Source organism: Tigriopus californicus, chromosome 1 (genome assembly GCF_007210705.1).
Source record: "Tigriopus californicus strain San Diego chromosome 1, Tcal_SD_v2.1, whole genome shotgun sequence".
NCBI lineage: Eukaryota > Metazoa > Arthropoda > Copepoda > Harpacticoida > Harpacticidae > Tigriopus > Tigriopus californicus.
In genome coordinates, this window is record NC_081440.1 from 6,708,339 (window position 1) to 6,725,590 (window position 17,252).

A 17,252-nucleotide genomic window follows, 5' to 3' on the forward strand; every position below is an offset into this window, starting at 1 on the left:
CGAATATGATCCAATACACTAAGAAATACGTGATCACAATTTGAATATTAAAGTTTTTAGTTACCTGACAAGTATTGTTGATGTTTTTCTTTGACATTTTATAGATCTTTCTATAAAAACTTGCAATAACACGGCATGATTCTGATTAATTGTGGCGCGGGCAACTAAACATTCAGTTAACAAACTTCTGCACAGAAAGAGTGTTTAACATTTTGTTTGAGGTTTTGCATATTTTTGCTAACAGTGCTCACTGCAGTTTTTTCGCAATTTATAGTCGACTGGAATTTAGGCCAATGCTTTGGGGATCGCAATTATTGTAGATTAATGATGAAAACGTCTTCCATCTGTCATGTGAATATGCATAAGATGCCTTTTCTTATCAATTATCACAGTTCCACTGCATTGCTCAAATCATATTGCCCGAAAAGCAGCATTTTACGAGTATGTGTCTTTTCCTGGCTGTGATTGACTTTGCCCTACAATATCAATATCAAATTTAGGATCTTCCCTCCGCCGTTAAAAGCGAGATGCTTGATGTGTCGCATGAATTCTTGTCTGCAATAACATGTGAATACACTTGTATTGATCCTGATATTGATACTGGGGCTCTCCTTCGTTCAATTCGTCTTCGGTAATATTTGAAACGCGAAATCAACCTAAGTTGGAAAAGACATGTTATAAAACGTTTGATAACTCAACTATTTATTATTCCATGCTAGTCGTGGAATCTCTGGGACATGATGACACACTTTGTTCTTTTCATAAAGCATGTGAAGAGCGTGCATTGCTCGGCAACAACTACTGGGACAAACTGGCGTAAGCCGGTTCCCATCGGTCCACCTACGTAAAAGAAAAAAAAATCGAGATCAAACAGGTCTTCTTTCTTTCTTCACCCATATTGACCCAATATTGCCAAGAAAGTACGTTACTGAACGGTAAGTGATGCTGAAGGTCTGCTCGGCGTGAAAAGGAGGTAAACGTTGCCCCCCACTATCCTCGGGATTTATTTCTATCTTCTTAATGAGGGTCTCAATCTCAGCATTTTACCAATCTCTTGTGGCGACCCCCTATAATATAGAAGAGGCTTGTTCATTAGTGAAAAACCTTAAAAATATCTGATCACTTGAGCTTCATGACGAACTATCCAAGAGCTAACATTTCATTAAATAGAGAGCAAGGGCGCAGTGTGTACTTTAGAACAGCCCTGTGCTTTATGGAGTATTGCCCCGTATTTCACCAAGGCAGTTGTCGTACTCTAAGGTGTGCAAAGGCCATGTTCACGATGAAACTGCAAATTCGATATTTTTCCACATCAACAGGTCCAAGGTATCTTTTTTTGAAGTTTTCAGTACAAGCAAGGGGTGCTCGAGTTACTGCGCATTACTTTTATTTATTCCCCTCGAGCCAGCCTTCTCCATGTGTCTCCCTTAGTAGAGCACTTGAACCAAAATGACGCTGAATTACTACTTGTCCGACTCAGCCACACTCTTTGGCGCACTGCAAGTACCGAGTTCGATGAAGAAACGAGAACATCATTACTATCCACAAGTTCTTAACCTTGGGAGTTGCTGTGCTGAGCTAGACTCCGAAGGGTGGCTTGGGCTGGATCACTTTCCAAATAACATACAAACGAATTTTAGCCCTCAACCTCCGTCATGAAATTTCAAAATTGAGACGAATTTTCCATACTACCTGCCCTTTTAAACGTGATGGCTTGCTTAAAAGAAAAACTCTGATTTAAATCATTTTTGAAACACTTTGGAACAAGATTCTGTAGCTGTCCTTGAGTTCCAGAAGCACCCCTGGTTTAGCTCTTAGGAGTTTGGATCCATCTCCAAATTGGAAGCCTGCGTAAACGCTGCACGGGAATTTCGGTGGCTTGGCATTTCTCTTTGGTGGACCCATTGGGGCTTGCTTGCTTGGTAGCTTGTCGTTGAGCGCAGAGCTACATAGTCTCGCATTCTAGGTGGGTGAGTGCTCAGTTCTGGGATCTGGAAACTGGAAAGCAATGTGAGGGGATCAAGTCTTTGGACTACTTTGAAAAGCACTTCTTCGATCGTCAATGCGATAGTTGGGAGCATGCTTGATGTGCCTCTAGTATGTTGGCCTTTGTTGGGTACGTAAGGCTACAGACCGGATTAAAGACGGGGAAGTACGGTTAAACATCTTCTTGAAGATTGGTGTGAAGAGAGAGACCTGTCGATACATATCTGATGAAAAGCTCCTACTTGGCCCTCATTTATCTTCTCTTCAACGCAGAAATTAGGGTTTGTGGATATATGTTTCTGGCGGTTACTGAAGACCCCGTACCAACGCTGCAGCCAACTGCATGACCTCCAGAGAGTGTTGCGTAGTGCCTTTGGTAGCTTGGTTGAATTTGTGCTCTCATTGGCGTCAACTTACGAGAGGAACACGCTTACATCACATTGCCCTTCTCGAACCTCGTTGACGAACGAACTACTGTGATACTGGGGAAGAAGCCTCAGTGTGGTTGGATCATCCTTGAGAGCGGATCGGGCGAGCCAAAGCCGCTCCATGTGGCCCATGTGGAGATGATCCGTTGATCAGGGTCCATCTTAAGGTACATACGTTTCATAGGGTGCTGCCCTACGCTTAAGAGGAGACGTTGAGGACAGAGCGAGGTTGTTTTGCCAACTTTCGTCCCCCAAAGAGCTCGCAAGCAATGGACCGCGCGTAGTCGAAGCAGTAGATAGTTCTGTGAGGGCACTGTTACTACTGCTACGAGTAGTACTACTAGTAGCAGTAGTAGTGGTAATGATACACGGAACGCTCCCGATACAATTGGTGCACAACGTGAGTGAAGTACTACGAATATACTCTATCTTTGGCCTCCTCGGCTTCCTTTGGAAAGGAGTTCAAATCAGACCGCACAGCTCGTCACACTCTCGAAACTACCTAGTCGTAGAAATCCTCTTAGGACTTTTTGGCCAGCTTATCGAACAGATTTGAAACATCTTTTAATCCTGTGACGAGGTTAGGCTCTAACCAATCTCTGCCATTCCGTTGTCACCATGGTTCTGGAACTGACCTTCTCGATCGTGGACTAAGGCATATTTGCCACTATGCTGTTCATTTCCTTTCTCATTGGGATCTACCAAGCGTGCACCAGTTCACAAAACAATGACGATTATCTTTTGGCGGGAAAGTCCATCGGAGTAATCCCAATGGCAATCAGCCTTTGCGCCTCCTTCAATTCAGCCTACATGATCCTGGGCATACCCGCTGAGATCTACACCTATGGCTCTCAATTCTATGTCATGATCTTGGGCACCGGTATTGGCGTGTTCATCGCTGGAGAAGTTTGGATCCCGGTACTTTACAGGTAGGAATAGAAATGCAATTCTTTGAGAAGACTTGCTGGAAATTGGGATGGCCGGGATGAATACCTTGATTTGCGCGAAAAAAAGTCCGAAATGGACCCTCTCAGCGAGGACAAAACGTCGACAAATAAGATGCATTAAACTTAATTGGTTTTTATAGGCCATAAAATTTAAGAACGTAGCTACTTTAAGACGCAGACACAACTTTGAAAAGAATGCTCGCTTTTACGAACATCATTGGAATTGGGGTTGGGGGGGCGTGGGATTTCTCTCCGAAATGTATGTAAGTGAAGCTAAATTTACCTCTTTAAGTGACGGAGAGTTTCAATTTTGGTAGAAGTGATCAACACAATGATCCAACATAATTCTCAGACATTTTACTGCCAATTGGTACTCTATTTGACACTTTGGATCTCCGAAATTTCATCCTGGGGCATTTTATGAGTGTCTAATCTTTGAGGCTCAACGTGAGATGCATCGAAACGTTTAAATGGGATGATAAAGTGAAATTACTCCTTAAATGTATGCATTCAACCCATTATCTAACTTGTTTATAGAAAAAGAAATATGCCAGGAACTTGTTACAAGACTTAGCAATACGCATGCGTCGCTGATTTAGGTAATTCGCCTTAAGAAGCACAGATGTTTCCTACCAACATTTGTACCTTTTTTCGTTGGACTAACGTAGCAGAATCACAGGGAAACGCCTAAAGCTGGACTGTGCCTTCCTGAGCAGCTGGGAGGAAAATTGGTGACAGCCACGAATGTTGTTCCAAGTATCTAACAATCATTGGCACACTATCAATATGCCACTAGGCTAGACTATGCATGTATTTAGTCGATCCGTCAAGAGTTTGTAGTTCTATATTTCTGAATGATATTTACTTTTGACTAAACTAATTGCTGTATTACATTTGGGTTTAATATTAATAAGGTCATTAGTCATTAATAAGTCATTAGCCTCGGCATTGAAATTCTAAATGAAATTAGAATTCAATGAAATGATATATCTTAATATTTTAACAATTTCATGAGCATCTAATTCCTCAGGTTCTGGGTAAGCAAAAGCTTGTTTTCATTAGGACCCGGGCAAGCTAAAGCAGATAATGAAGTTTGGATTTTTTGCGAACTTAAAAATGACCTCTTTTGTTTTCATTAAGGTGTTGAAAGTTTGCAGGCTTGGGTTCAATAACGCTTATTATTTGGATTTTCGTTTCTTTTGGGGAGGATCTAATTAGCAAGAGCTGTTTTCAGGTCATGATTTTTATTTAAGAGAAAGAACCGCGGCCCAAAACACTTCACCTCGCCCCGGTCAAAAGTGTTCGGAAAATTGTATTTCTGGAATTGCCCTCGTGTTACACGAACGGTTCTTTCTAGTGAATGGCTTTTCATTATTCATTGCAATTGTACGTTACTGTTTTACTCTGATATCCTCACTCTTTGAAAAGTACCTACCTCTACTCTGTTTAAAACCTATCTTTTTTCCCATGCAACACATATCCCAAGCAGAGATATTTTTTTTTTCCTATGAATTTTGCCAGCTGAAAATTATTATTATACGTGCAGTTGTTATTATTATCAAAGTGATTGTGTTTTTTCCCCTACAGATTGAACCTGGTCTCCATGTACGAGTACTTTGAGCTGAGATACCGTTCCAAGTTTCCCAGGCTAGTCATGACTCTGATCTTCATCCTGAAGAGTTCCATCTACATTGGCATCGTTTTGTACGCCCCAACCATGGCCTTGGCTTCCGTGACTCAATTCTCTTGGCAACTTTGCATCCTCGTCTTGGGCATCTCGTCGACCATTTACACTGCCATTGGCGGCATGAAGGCCGTGGTGTGGACGGATGTGTTCCAGATTTTCATTGTTTTCGCAGGCATCGTGGCCATCATCGTGGAGGGCTTGATCAAAACCGGAGGGTGGGAGAAGATGTGGGAAACCAACGTTGCTGGAGACAGGATTGAGCTTTTCAACTTGTCCGTCAACCCTTACGAGCGGCACACATTTTTGAACGTACTCTTCGGGACCTTGATCATGTGGGGCTCTCCATACACGTGCAGTCAGTACTTGGTGCAACGTTGTCTGTGCTTACCAACGCTCACCAAAGGGAAGATCGCTCTCTACACCAATTTCATCGGACAGTTCGTCATGACGACCATGGTGGCCCTTATCGGACTGATTATGTACGCCTACTACGCCACCTGCGACCCGGTCAAGGCAGGTGTTGTGGCGAAGAACGATGCCATCATCCCCTTGTTTGTACTCCAAGAATTTGCGGAATATCCCGGGGTGGCTGGACTGTTTATCTCCTGTCTTTTCTCGGGGGCTCTCAGCACTCTGGATTCCACCTTAAACAGTTTGGCTGCCGTCACTTGGGAGGAAATCAAGGCGTGCGCATGCTTCAAATCCATCAACAAAAAGCACGAGAATATGATCACAAAATCGATCTCGGTGGCATACGGAGTGGTGGCCATTGGTCTGGCATTCGTCTGCCACAATCTGGGATCACTGATCAACGTGGGTTCCCGACTCTTCGGCGCTTGCATGGGTCCGATGTTTGGCCTTTGTCTGGTCAGTGTCCTCTGTCCAATGGTCAATTTGAAAGGGGCCTCGGCGGGGATTGTCATCGGACAGATCCTGAACATTTGGCTCAGTTTTGGAGCTATGATGTACTCATCTGCCCCGCCCACTTTGTCCCTGAATGTCACGGATTGCTCAGTGTTCAATATCACGTTAGCTGCCGACGAAATGAGTTCGACTCAGAACACAAATATCACTCAAGAATCCTTGGGACATTCCGATGAATCCGTCTCTTCCATCTATCTACTCTCGTACAATATTTATCCCATCATTGGCACCTTGACCACCGTCCTGGTCTCACTCTTTGTGAGCTTATGCACAGGATTTAATCAAGATCTTTGTGAAGAAGATGCCAAATACTTTTACCCATACTCTTGGAAGCTCTATAAGTATTGTCACCTGAAATTCCTAAGTTCCACGGGCAATTGTCCAGTCCCAACGATAAACGACCGCAAAGGATGCTCTCAAAACGAATTGCAGAAATTGTAAACCAAGTATTGATATTTTTGGACTAAACGGCCTATCGATGATGTAGGTTTAAAAGCTCCCACCAAGGTATCAAATTCTGCCTCAAAACATTTCGCCCCGTGTTATATTTGATCATCCCGGTGTTCAATCTCAGCTGTCATTCAATCCATCGTCTTGCAACTAAAACAATAAGATAGTAATAACAGGAACCAAGGAATATTTAAGGTAGACCCACTCTTGTAGAGCCAAACTGTATCAGTTTCATTACATGATTCTCATTCATATCCTAAATATTGCCTATGTGAATATTTTTTCCGTACTAAGATATGATTTTATAAACACATTCATAAAAGTATCAAATGGTTCACCAGAACGTTGTCAATGTCAGGAAATAAAAGTCTGAAAACGGTCGGTGTCATTGTCTTTCAGATGGTTGAGCATGCGTACTAATAGATCAGTAGAGCAGCTTCAGTTCATGGTTGTTGGAGGAATCAAGTTTTTTACACGCCATCCTACGCAACCAGTTTGTACTCATCTTTCGCTTGAGCAGCATCATTTTTCCCACCGTTTGGTGGGTTCAGAATTCGACGTGATGGGTCTTCCAAGGTCTAAGACGCTTCTTGTTTTATATTTAGCCCTAGCAAATTGCGACACCGTCTACGGTAAGATGAACAGACATTTATCTATCTTAACAATAGACAATAGGTGCCGTTAGACGCATTTTCATAGGTGACATTTGCCTTGACCCGTTTCCCTTAATATTTGAGTAGTGGTATCCAGTCTAGTATACAATGAAATGCATGCTAATCATCTCTCTTATTAGGGGTATGTTATGCCAATTCACCATCAAACTCACGTGTTTTACTATTAATCCCAGAGCTCGGTCGTAACTTAAGGTTGCGTTTCTATCACTATGTCTACTCCGCTCCTTTTTCAAGATCATTGCGGAAGAAATCTCGAATTAGATGGCGTGGAAGAGATCCGCCGAGTTGTGGCACCCTCCCGCTCTGGCGAAGACATCCATGGAACATGGCCCTGGATGGTGACATCTGGCTTTGAGAAATCGACCGGCGAATGGTCCCATCAATGCGGAGGTGCCCTTATATCTCCATCACACGTGTTGACGGCGGCACATTGTGTTGTGGAATATCCCGAGTTAGGATAAAGAAGATCTATGATTCTGCCTCCGTCGCCAACCTTGTAATGTCGCGATCATTTTCAGCCTTGTTCTGCGATTTGGTGACAAGTCTCTCACATCGACAAAGGATGATGGGGCAGTGCAAATCCGTAAGAAGTACAACATTCATATCCATCCCAAATTTCGAGAGGGAGGACGGGTTACGGTATATTTTGACGTGGCCATTTGGGAGCTCGAGGAACCGTTGGTGTTCAACTCTTTCATTCGATCCGTGTGTCTCCCTGATGGTCCAAGTACGGATATTAGTCAATACGATGGGCAGCTCACCACCCTCACTGGTAAACTGTGTGTTAATTGAGGATCGGTTTGATTTTCAATTTCCACGAAAAAAAAATGACATTTCTCGCAGGATGGGGCGTTTTTACGCCCGGACAAGTCACTACTTCTGATGAGCTTAGAAAAACCAATGTGGAGATCTATCCCCAAAGGTTGAGTTACGGCATTAGCACTGCAATTAGATCTGAGGCTAATCAATCTCTTTATCATGGTTTAAAGTCATTGTAATGACACCCATGAGGAGGCTCTTTTGAATCGACCAGATTTGAGGAACAAAATATCCACTGGACTCCCAGAGCTGTTTCAAAACAACGTCCTTTGTGCCGGTAAGTTCAGAAAGTCTTTCTCATATCTATTTTTGGGGAAGTGTGAGTGATCTTGAAGTCTACTTCATTGAAATAACATTATGATTGTGAAGGTCTTTCTTGCCTCTTGATAAACTTCGGTAGTTGAGAAATAAGGGGAGAAATGTGTTGTTTTTTGCCATTTGATGATGGGTGTCCCTCTGTCACGTATTGCAGTTATTATTCATTCTTATGTTCCATGTCCTAAGGTACGATTGTTTGGCGAACTGTTCAGACTCATTTATACCTTTGGAGATGCCTAAGGAGCATATCCAAACGAAAGGGTGCAAGGCCTCTCAGACATTTAAACAAACCAATCCAATTAAACCTTTATGAAGGCAAAGTTCAGATCGAATTGGAGTATGGATCCCCCATTTGGGACCCGATGACCACAACAGGGCTAAATAACATCGAAATAGTAAACGGAGCTTGACACGAAATGTCGTTGGCATAAGCTATCTACAAATTTGGGAAAGAATTCAAACCTTGGACGTGTACAGCGTTCAACGTTATCTAATTCTTCATATGGTTAAGTGTCTCCACGATCTTTGCCCTAACCTACGTAGGTGTCAATCTTACCCATATGCTCTACGTTGTGAATGATCCTTCTTAGGTTTGAACGTTACCTAGATCGTTTCCTGAACGCTACGTTCAAAGGTACCTTAGACAAGCATATTCAAATTCTTTGGTAGACAAAATATTTTATAATGACTTGACTTGCTGGGAAATCATTTCCAAGCATAAGTTAGAAATCAGAAAATAAGAAACACAAAACGTGAACTCCCCATTAAAATAGGGACACAACTACCAATGTAACGAGGTGGAACGATTCATTCTGATTTAATGTGAATATGACTAATGGCCCTTTTAAGATTCCTTGTAGCTTGCAAGTGGTAACATTTCTATTAACAACATTTGTCATTTGTTTGTGGGAGCAAAGGTCGGAAATGACGTGGCGAAGTTTTTTACCAATCGGTCCTATTCTCTTCCGTGACCTTTCTCAAGAAATTCTTTAGACGTCAACCCCACCCACAGACGTGATACTGCCTATTGATAAAATTGGAGGATGTGATGGCCGGGTTCGTTGCTTGGGCGAGGTTTGCCACTTTGACTGGAACATCCGCCAATTAAACGTAAGCTTGCCGACGATGTAAACAGGGAGAAACTCTTGTCTTTTTAGGTAATTTTGGAGGCGGGGGTGGATCATGCTATGGGGACTCTGGTAGCCCTCTTCTGAAACTCTGCACCTATGGATGTGATTATAAAAAGTACTTTCTCATTGGTATCGTCCAAGGGGGTGTGGACATTTGTGGAAGCAAGAGGATTCCGTCCATTTATTCGAGGATTGACGATCCCGATGTGTTTTCTTTCGTTAAAGATGTCTTAAACGGTAAGTGAATTCGAACTGAGATCAATTCAATTTAGACGCTGAGGTGGGCATTGTTAACTTAAAAATTGAATCTGCACCTCGTTTTTTTAATATAATTAAGTAACTTAATTTTAAAGTTAACGTCTTTTATCATAATTCATAAAACTATATTTGTTCATCTTTTATCACCAATGCCAACGCTCAGCGTTAAAACGACTAGAAATGCAATTGAAATCCTTGATCCGTTAAGTTCCACATAAAATTATGTTATGCGATTACGAAAAAGTGGATAGTATAAATTAACAACTATCATATAAATAATCAGAGCACTCCTTTGCTTGGACGACTTTAAATCGTCAATTATAGGCGACTCCATTCCAAGTGGAACAACAATAGACCCAAAGCCATCAATCAAGTCTTTGAATGCTACAATCTTGCCCATTTTAAAAGAGACACTGAAGGAAAAACTTTTAGCTCATGAATTGGGTTCTGAGACGGTAGGACTGGTGCTTGAAATCACTGATCTAATAATCGGATTACACGAGGAAATCGACCAAGATATGGATGGAAAAGGCACCACTCTCATGATGATTTCTTGCAAGTTGGCCTTAAGGGAAAACGTGGACCGATTGCTCAAATTGAAGGCCGATCCCAAAAGGCAAAACATTGACGGCCAGTCAGCCTTGCATTGGGCCGCCAAGCGAAATCTGGTGGACATCTTGAAGCTCCTTTTGGCTGCAGGTGCTGATCCTGAAGTCTTTGATAACTCTGAAAATTTGCCCATCCATCTGGCGATCAAAATGGGTCATGTGGAATCAATGAAAGTGAGATACAGTTTACGTCCCAGGGCATACGATAGAAAAACTCTATTCATGTTAATTATATTGCAATTAGAAATTGGTTCCGTTATGTTTTAACTCTGCTCTCAAGACTTTTGACGACTCTTTTTGTTATCAAGAAAGTACGAAGAATCATTTCTATTTTGACAAAAAAAGCAAGTTGTCGGTCAAAAATGTCCAACAAGTTAAAAAGATGCATCAGTCATAGATCTATTCAATGGGAATCATGTTTAAGCTCAGTTCTACCAAAAGTCTTTTTGAGAGCATTGTTCAAACATACCTAATGGCAATTTCTCTGATCTTCAATTAGTGGCCCATAATCAGCGATTAATCTTTGATCTCGCCGATTTGGAGGGCCCTTCATCTTCAATGGGAATCCCCAAACAATGTCTTTGTTCCAGATATTGGCCACCGCAAAGTCCACCCTCAACTTGGTCGATGACCTTGGTCGGACTCCCCTTCTTGAGGCCCTTACGACTGATATTCCCGTAGAGAATGCCAAAGAAATGGTTCAGGTCCTTCTAAGACAAAGAGTCAATCTGAATACCGTGGACCGAGAGGAACACTCGGCAATCTTTTATGCCTGCTCCGACAAATATTTGGAAATTTTTCAATTACTAATATTGCGGGGAGTAAACGTCGACACTTTGGGCCCCCAGGGTCGATCTTGCCTCCAACAATCCTATATGAACAATCAAACTTTGACCTTCGATTTCCTTTTGGACAACACTAATGCTGCTTTGGACCTAGCTGATGCCAACGGGGCGACTATTCATCACCACGTGTCTTTCAACGGCGATCTGGCCAGTTTGGAACGGATCCTGGCTAAAGGTTTTCCTGTGGACTTAAACGTACCCGATGACAATGGAGAAACTGCCATCTTTAATGTAGCTCGGAACGGAAATCTACCTTTTATCATGGTAATGCCGAAGTGTCTCGACTTAAGTGGAATCGCATTGCTCTCTCTTTTATTTGCCATTTTCTAACTATATGAATAACAAAATCTTAGATGTCTTGATTAAGATATCTGTCAATGTTCCAGAAATTGGTGGAACACGGAGCAGATGTGAATCATCAGCGAGTGGACGGGAGTACCATCTTGAGTCTGGCTGCTCGATATGGTCATTTGGAAGTGGTTGAATATCTTATGAAGATTCAAACACTTGACACGACAATTCAGTCCAATTATGGCGATACACCTCTTATGATGGCCGTGAAAGCGAATCAATTGCAAGCAGTGCAACTCATTCTCGATCATGATCCAAAATCCATTGAAATCCCGAGTAAAGATGGCATCACTCCGCTTGTTTATGCTGCTCAAAATGGTTATGCATCAATTGCTACTGTATTGGCACACAAAAGCGCCGAAATTGAGGGACGATCATCATCATCTTAAGTCCAAAAACTGAGATCGACTTTGAAACCTGGTCGTGATTCTTGTTATAGAAGATAAATCTTCTAAATTAAAGTTTTTGGGACCGCTTTTCGTCTTACCAATTCATTGCAAGTACCACTCCGATCATATGTGAAATGAAATAAAATACCGATATCGAAGGGGTAACAATGGGGTTTTATTTCAAAACATTCTTCACTGAAGGTAAAAGATTGATGGACACATTACTTCTCAGCCCAACAACAGAGAGTACAGAACCCGCATGAATCACTAGTTTTGTACAACAGTATTATCATTATCATTCTCTACGTACGTACGAGCGGTTCATCTTGAGACCTATTTCATAATTCAGAAGCCTAAGCCAATCCATCTGCTTAGAACTGACGCACCAGTTATTGAAGAGGAACCTCAATTTATTGAAGAGGAAATCATCGTCACAGCCATACGAAGGAGTTAGGGGAAGGGTTGACTAGCCATCTTGATTATTCGACTTCGGGTCCATGCAACTTCAGAGCCCTTCAGAGGGAGGACCAATTTCGGAAGCCACTGCCGTTAAGATCGAATACTTTAAAGAGAGGGGAGGGTGGGTGGGGGGCCAATCACAGACACAACATTGAAGAAGCTATGGCTGACAGAAATGCTCCTGAAACCAGCATCGCGAGGTTTCCTCCAGGGGAGTGGATGTGACCAAGAAGACCTGAGGAAGATATGGAAGGATAGTACTTGTTTCCAATAGGTTCCTTGGATCCTGCAGACAGGACGCTGTTCCTGGAGAGATAACCACGTGTTTCCCACGCTATGCGATAATGAATCGGTCTTGATGATAGCGACTGGAGACTGGAACGAGATTTGAACATGAACCCTCTTGGTTTGGACCATATTTTATCTACAATCAAAGAGAAGAAAGAGACCGATGTTCTACCTGATGGCTATCTTCTTATTCGTGGTGTCGAGGACATATTCCTTGGACATGATTTCGGGACAGAACCGATCGATTTTGGGCCCCAATTTGGTTGGAGTGTCCACGTCCCAGATGCCGATGGTAGCGTTCCAAATGTTACAATCCACTGAATAGAGAGAAAAAAGGGACTCAGGGATTTAGTATTGGAAAGTTCTTGGCAAGTTTCTGGTTTACTGCGTCGTGAATTCGATTGATTGCCTGCCTTGATCTGGGCATTGATAATATTTGGCTTACCTGCATTGTCCGTGGTAGAAATCTCCAAAACAAGTTGTCGAGCCGGTGGCGGATCAAAGAACCATTGGCAATGTTGATGGAAGTAGGTGGAACTTGGGAAATACGATTGAGCATTCGTGTGCGACAAAGGGGATTCCAAGCTCCCTGCCGAGGCACAACAATCACAACAAGAAAAGAGAAAAATAACAAGGTACAGTAGAAGGTGGAACATCCGCCAAAGAGTGGAACAGAGAGCCACGTTCACGAAAAAGAAACAATTCTAAAGTGCCGGAGCGAAGATTTGCACCAATCTTGAGCATAAATGCTACCCTCACCTAGCGGGGATGCGATCCGCCTTGGTCCACAAGTCTCTTCATTGTGGAACGAGTAGCTGGCCGTGTAACTGAAGGTGCTTCTTCGCTTGGGTTTTCGATGTCGCCCAGAACTGGATCCCTCATTGGAGACCAAGATGAGACTGGCCGAGCTGATGATGCTCAGAGGCAAGAGGTGCTGTGGGGGAGAGAGTGGAAAAAAATACGAGATACAGGAATTAGTCGAAAAGCCCTTTTTCCAGTTCACACAATGCCGTTCTAAGACAGGCGGCATGAAAAACAATCTTCTACTCAGGTTTGGGGTCTGAAATTGGGTTCTGTGTGGCGGAAAATGAATGGAGAGGAGCAAAAAGACGCACATCACTCGTCTGAAAGGGCAAAGAGTGGGAATTCTTTTGTGCGGTGAGGTCTATTCGTTTTGGCTCTCCTCGAGGAGGATTCATCACCCACCTTTCTTTGGAATTTGGAGTCGTTAATTAAAATTCAAACTCGAGCATACCTTTGCCAGAGGATCAACCTAACGTCACCAAGGATCTTTGGATCTTTGGAACTTTGAAACACTGACATTTGACGTCCCTCGGCTCAAGATGAACGACAAAAGGCTTTTTAGTCAAATATTTTCCGATTCCAAAGGTCAACTAGTGTAATAGTTTCGTTGATCACCATTAGGCGTAAGCTGATGTTGAATGTTGATGCCCGACAGTCGTGAAACGGCGCAAACTTTTTTTTTTGCAATTTGCTTCTTTCAAAAAGGACCTTACATGGAAACAAAGCTTGTTGAAAGTAAGGCTATTGAGAATTTTAGTCTTGAAAGACAATTTGTCGACGTGGTTGTGAAAGGGGTCCGGAGAACGCCCTTCATAGAATACGCCTTTCGACAGAAACTAGCCATACTTCCAATCAAAAAGCTACATTTTTCTTGAAAATGCACTTTTTTGCCCTGGGTCTAGCACCATCTTTCAATCCTCATTTCCAACCTTTTTCTGCCCAAAACTTCGCATTGGGTCTGAGGAGAGAGAAAGAGAGCAGGAGGAAGGCCGGAAAACTTTCAAGTGATCCTAGCTTTCTTCAGTGATCTTATAGCCAAAGGAACCTTTACTGGCTGGCTTTCTTTTGGACCCTGAACTCCGAGGATTGGCGAAAAGTGTGAGGCCAATAAACAGACAAACGCAAGAAATTGTCAAATTTGGCGTCGACAAAGAAGGATCTTTTTGCTCATGCAGCCGTTTACTTTGGTGACACTAACAAAGAAATCGATCTTTTGCAGGTTTCCTTGCCCTTTAAGTTGTCATATGCAGTCAAATTGGTTAGTGGAATTATTAAAAAAAGTCATATGTCTCTCATAAATTGAAACACTCGACCAATTTGGTGTTCATGAAAAAAGAATCGGTTTTAGAGGTGCTAACAAACACTCTATGGATGTTATCTCGGTAATTCAAAGTACGTAATAAGGTACTGATATATAATGACCTCTTGCGGTAAATGGTGATGATTCGAAAAGGATTAAATTTAATAGTTTTCAATGTAAAAATCAATCTCGAAGCAACAACGTTGACTAACACTCTGCGTTGAGACATTCAAACTTTCATAGGCTGCTTTAAAGTGGCTTTCACTAACATCAACAATGAATGCAGCACAAGATCCAACAAACATGTTAGTGAAAACCATGTTTTACATGCAATATTTCCCAAGAATCGGGGAACTGAAACACTCTAGCATTCATTGGTACAGCATGTAATTCTTCCATCACTAGTCTCACGACATGTAAACTACCATACAGAAAATGTTCTTGGAAAGTTTACATGAGTTAGAGGCGTATGCAAAGTTTACGAGGACGTTTACGAGGCTACAACACTACAGCCATCTTAACAAGATCCTTCCCAGAACATAAGAAAAAGGACCGAGCGTACGTAGGTCCATCTAGCGAAATGGGCGCGGTTCAATTTGCTTGCCCTTGCAGTATTATTCATAAAAACCCTCTAAGAGAAGCTTTAAAACCAACAGATCGTACTCAGAACAGGCATGTCTTACGCTGAAATCCCCGCAGAAGCATCCGATAACTCCGTTGAATATGTCCGTGATCAAGATATGTTTGGTCTCATCCAGCGAGCCATCAACGAGACAACGACATCCTTGGTAGTCACACTGGGTCTCACACAAGTCTCGATCATCGGGTGTGGATGATTTCAGCTGGAAGGTAACACAATTTGAGATTAATTGCATGTCATCTGTATCTTGGGAATGCGTTCAAAGACCTTTCAGTCGGGTTCTTAGGGCACTAAAGGTCAAAGGTTGATCGAGGATGTGAAAAGGATGTGAAAAGAGAGAGGACGAGAAGCACACAACTTTAGAGAAGAGTGAAACGGACCCAGTTCCATTGTGGTTTAACGAGAGCCGAGGTCTGTCTACTGCCTCAGAACTTTACCCTATTGTTGTTTCCCTCAATCAGGTCTCCGCCCACGTGTCGAAGGCAAGACCGAATTTCACTAAACACACAAAGAATGGCATAGTTCTTACTACTAGACTATGAATGGGTGAGGCAGGTTAGAGCTCCTGCCCGGAACAAATAGATTTCGGCTTCGAAGTTTCGGTCCTTCGCTGAGTAAGTTTTCTTTGGTCCATCCACCCACCCCTTTCGTTTTATGTTAGTGAGCCCCCCTCTGTTTTGTCGCCAGAGCAGAAACAAAGGAACTTTTGGATGTGGCTCGTGAAGCTATGGACTTGGGCTTGAGGACCGAGGAATTGAGAAAATAACCGGCTGACTTTGCAAAAGTTGCCGGGTTGAGGGCCATTTTTCTCCCAGCTTTGTCTCTTTCTCCCTCTCTGCAGGACAATGGTTAGAGCTTAAAAGCAGCTCGATATCCACTCGAGAAAGAATTTCTCACAATCATCTCCATCTGAAGTATCCGCTCGCCCTCCTGTGCTTCATACCTCAACATTTTGTTCAAACCAGCCGCATGTGAAAGCTATGATCTTCAGGAACTTGCAATCAAAGCTAGGCCTTCTCTTCACACTCACTCAGTCAGGCACTCATTCACTCACTCTCGAAAGCTTCTTCTCAAAGCTCCTCAGCGATGCAAAATCATCGGTCCATTTTTGGAAGAACGACACTTTGGAAGTCTTTTCCTTGCTGCAGGGGAAAGGGAAGTGCATTACATTTTCGCCAATGCACAAGTTCCTCGAGGCCATCCAGCAAGTTCGCAAAAGGCGAAAGAAGCCTTTGCTTCCAGAAGACTCAAACAATGGAATGGCGAGACTTGCGCATGTAGCATGTACTACACACATAGGTACAGAACAATCCCAAACCTTGCAGTAATGGTAGTTAAGAAGCTTTAAAGGCAGGTGGAGCTGGTGTGTAAATCCTCTATCCAAGGCAAAGTTGAAAGTTGCTAATTAGCTAAAGTAGCTACAAAACTTGTTTCATAGAGCTCGGAGACTTCCATTCTTTTCTCAAACTCTCCGAGACCTTCACATCTCTTCTCAATGTCAAGTTGGAGAGAAGTCTTGAACTGTTTTCGCATTCTAGATACTCATTTCCTTTTCAGTTTGGGTTCATTGTGTCATCAACATGTTGGCTTTTGAGCCCATTTGCAAATGGAAGGCAAAGAGTTTTTTACTCCCTTTCTCTAGGAAGTGCCTACAAAAATGTGAACTTACCATTATGGTCACCGACTGTGACTCGGCTGGAATCAGAGTAGTGGAACACTTCAGGGCTTTGGAATTGGGCATGGTCTCGCTGAGGAGGAGGTTCCAGTTTTGGGGCCCAAATATGGCACCATTGGCTGGGCTGGTCCGTCCCGGGAACACGCGGTCACAACTGGTATTGGCCGTTGGAAATCCTTCAGAAAGAACTGCAAAAAAGGCCAAATAAACCTTAGTTTCTATCATTCTGCAACACGTGTACATTGTACTGTAGTACGTGGATCCCGCTGTCG

At 42.8% G+C, this 17,252-nt stretch overlaps 3 protein-coding genes across 3 annotated transcripts in view; 2 read left to right on the plus strand and 1 right to left on the minus strand.

The window, feature by feature from the left end:
• Window positions 1-2,788: 2,788 nt before the first annotated feature.
• Window positions 2,789-6,802, plus strand: LOC131891193 (sodium-coupled monocarboxylate transporter 1-like). Its single transcript, XM_059240750.1, has 2 exons — window positions 2,789-3,343; window positions 4,949-6,802. Exons 1-2 carry the CDS (start codon window positions 3,084-3,086, stop codon window positions 6,411-6,413), a joined length of 1,725 nt encoding a protein of 574 aa, XP_059096733.1. The 5' UTR covers window positions 2,789-3,083; the 3' UTR covers window positions 6,414-6,802.
• Window positions 6,803-6,831: 29 nt separating this feature from the next.
• On the plus strand, window positions 6,832-11,973 carry LOC131891011 (uncharacterized). Its single transcript, XM_059240525.1, has 9 exons — window positions 6,832-7,054; window positions 7,331-7,547; window positions 7,615-7,868; window positions 7,940-8,018; window positions 8,086-8,192; window positions 9,391-9,600; window positions 9,946-10,403; window positions 10,820-11,338; window positions 11,461-11,973. The coding sequence occupies exons 1-9, from the start codon at window positions 6,832-6,834 to the stop codon at window positions 11,812-11,814; spliced, it is 2,421 nt and encodes an 806-aa protein (XP_059096508.1). The 3' UTR covers window positions 11,815-11,973.
• LOC131890919 (uncharacterized) overlaps window positions 11,968-17,252 on the minus strand; it is a 33,596-nt gene continuing 28,311 nt past the window's right edge. The window contains exons 11-16 of the mRNA XM_059240410.1: window positions 16,975-17,168; window positions 15,349-15,507; window positions 13,321-13,495; window positions 13,007-13,150; window positions 12,734-12,878; window positions 11,968-12,648 (exon numbers count right to left, since the gene is read on the minus strand). Of these exons, the coding sequence (XP_059096393.1) occupies window positions 12,411-12,648; window positions 12,734-12,878; window positions 13,007-13,150; window positions 13,321-13,495; window positions 15,349-15,507; window positions 16,975-17,168 (1,055 nt within the window). The 3' untranslated portion in view covers window positions 11,968-12,410. The remainder of the gene's footprint in view (window positions 12,649-12,733; window positions 12,879-13,006; window positions 13,151-13,320; window positions 13,496-15,348; window positions 15,508-16,974; window positions 17,169-17,252) is intronic.

Bases quoted from the DNA above. Each gene is read 5' to 3' on its own strand.
- LOC131891193 (XM_059240750.1), top strand. From the start codon at position 3,084: ATGCTGTTCATTTCCTTTCTCATTGGGATCTACCAAGCGTGCACCAGT. The intron at 3,344-4,948 runs GTAGGAATAGAA...TTTCCCCTACAG, and splicing joins TGGATCCCGGTACTTTACAG to ATTGAACCTGGTCTCCATGT.
- LOC131891011 (XM_059240525.1), top strand. From the start codon at position 6,832: ATGCGTACTAATAGATCAGTAGAGCAGCTTCAGTTCATGGTTGTTGGA. The intron at 7,055-7,330 runs GTAAGATGAACA...TCCTTTTTCAAG, and splicing joins AAATTGCGACACCGTCTACG to ATCATTGCGGAAGAAATCTC. The intron at 9,601-9,945 runs GTAAGTGAATTC...CGTCAATTATAG, and splicing joins CGTTAAAGATGTCTTAAACG to GCGACTCCATTCCAAGTGGA.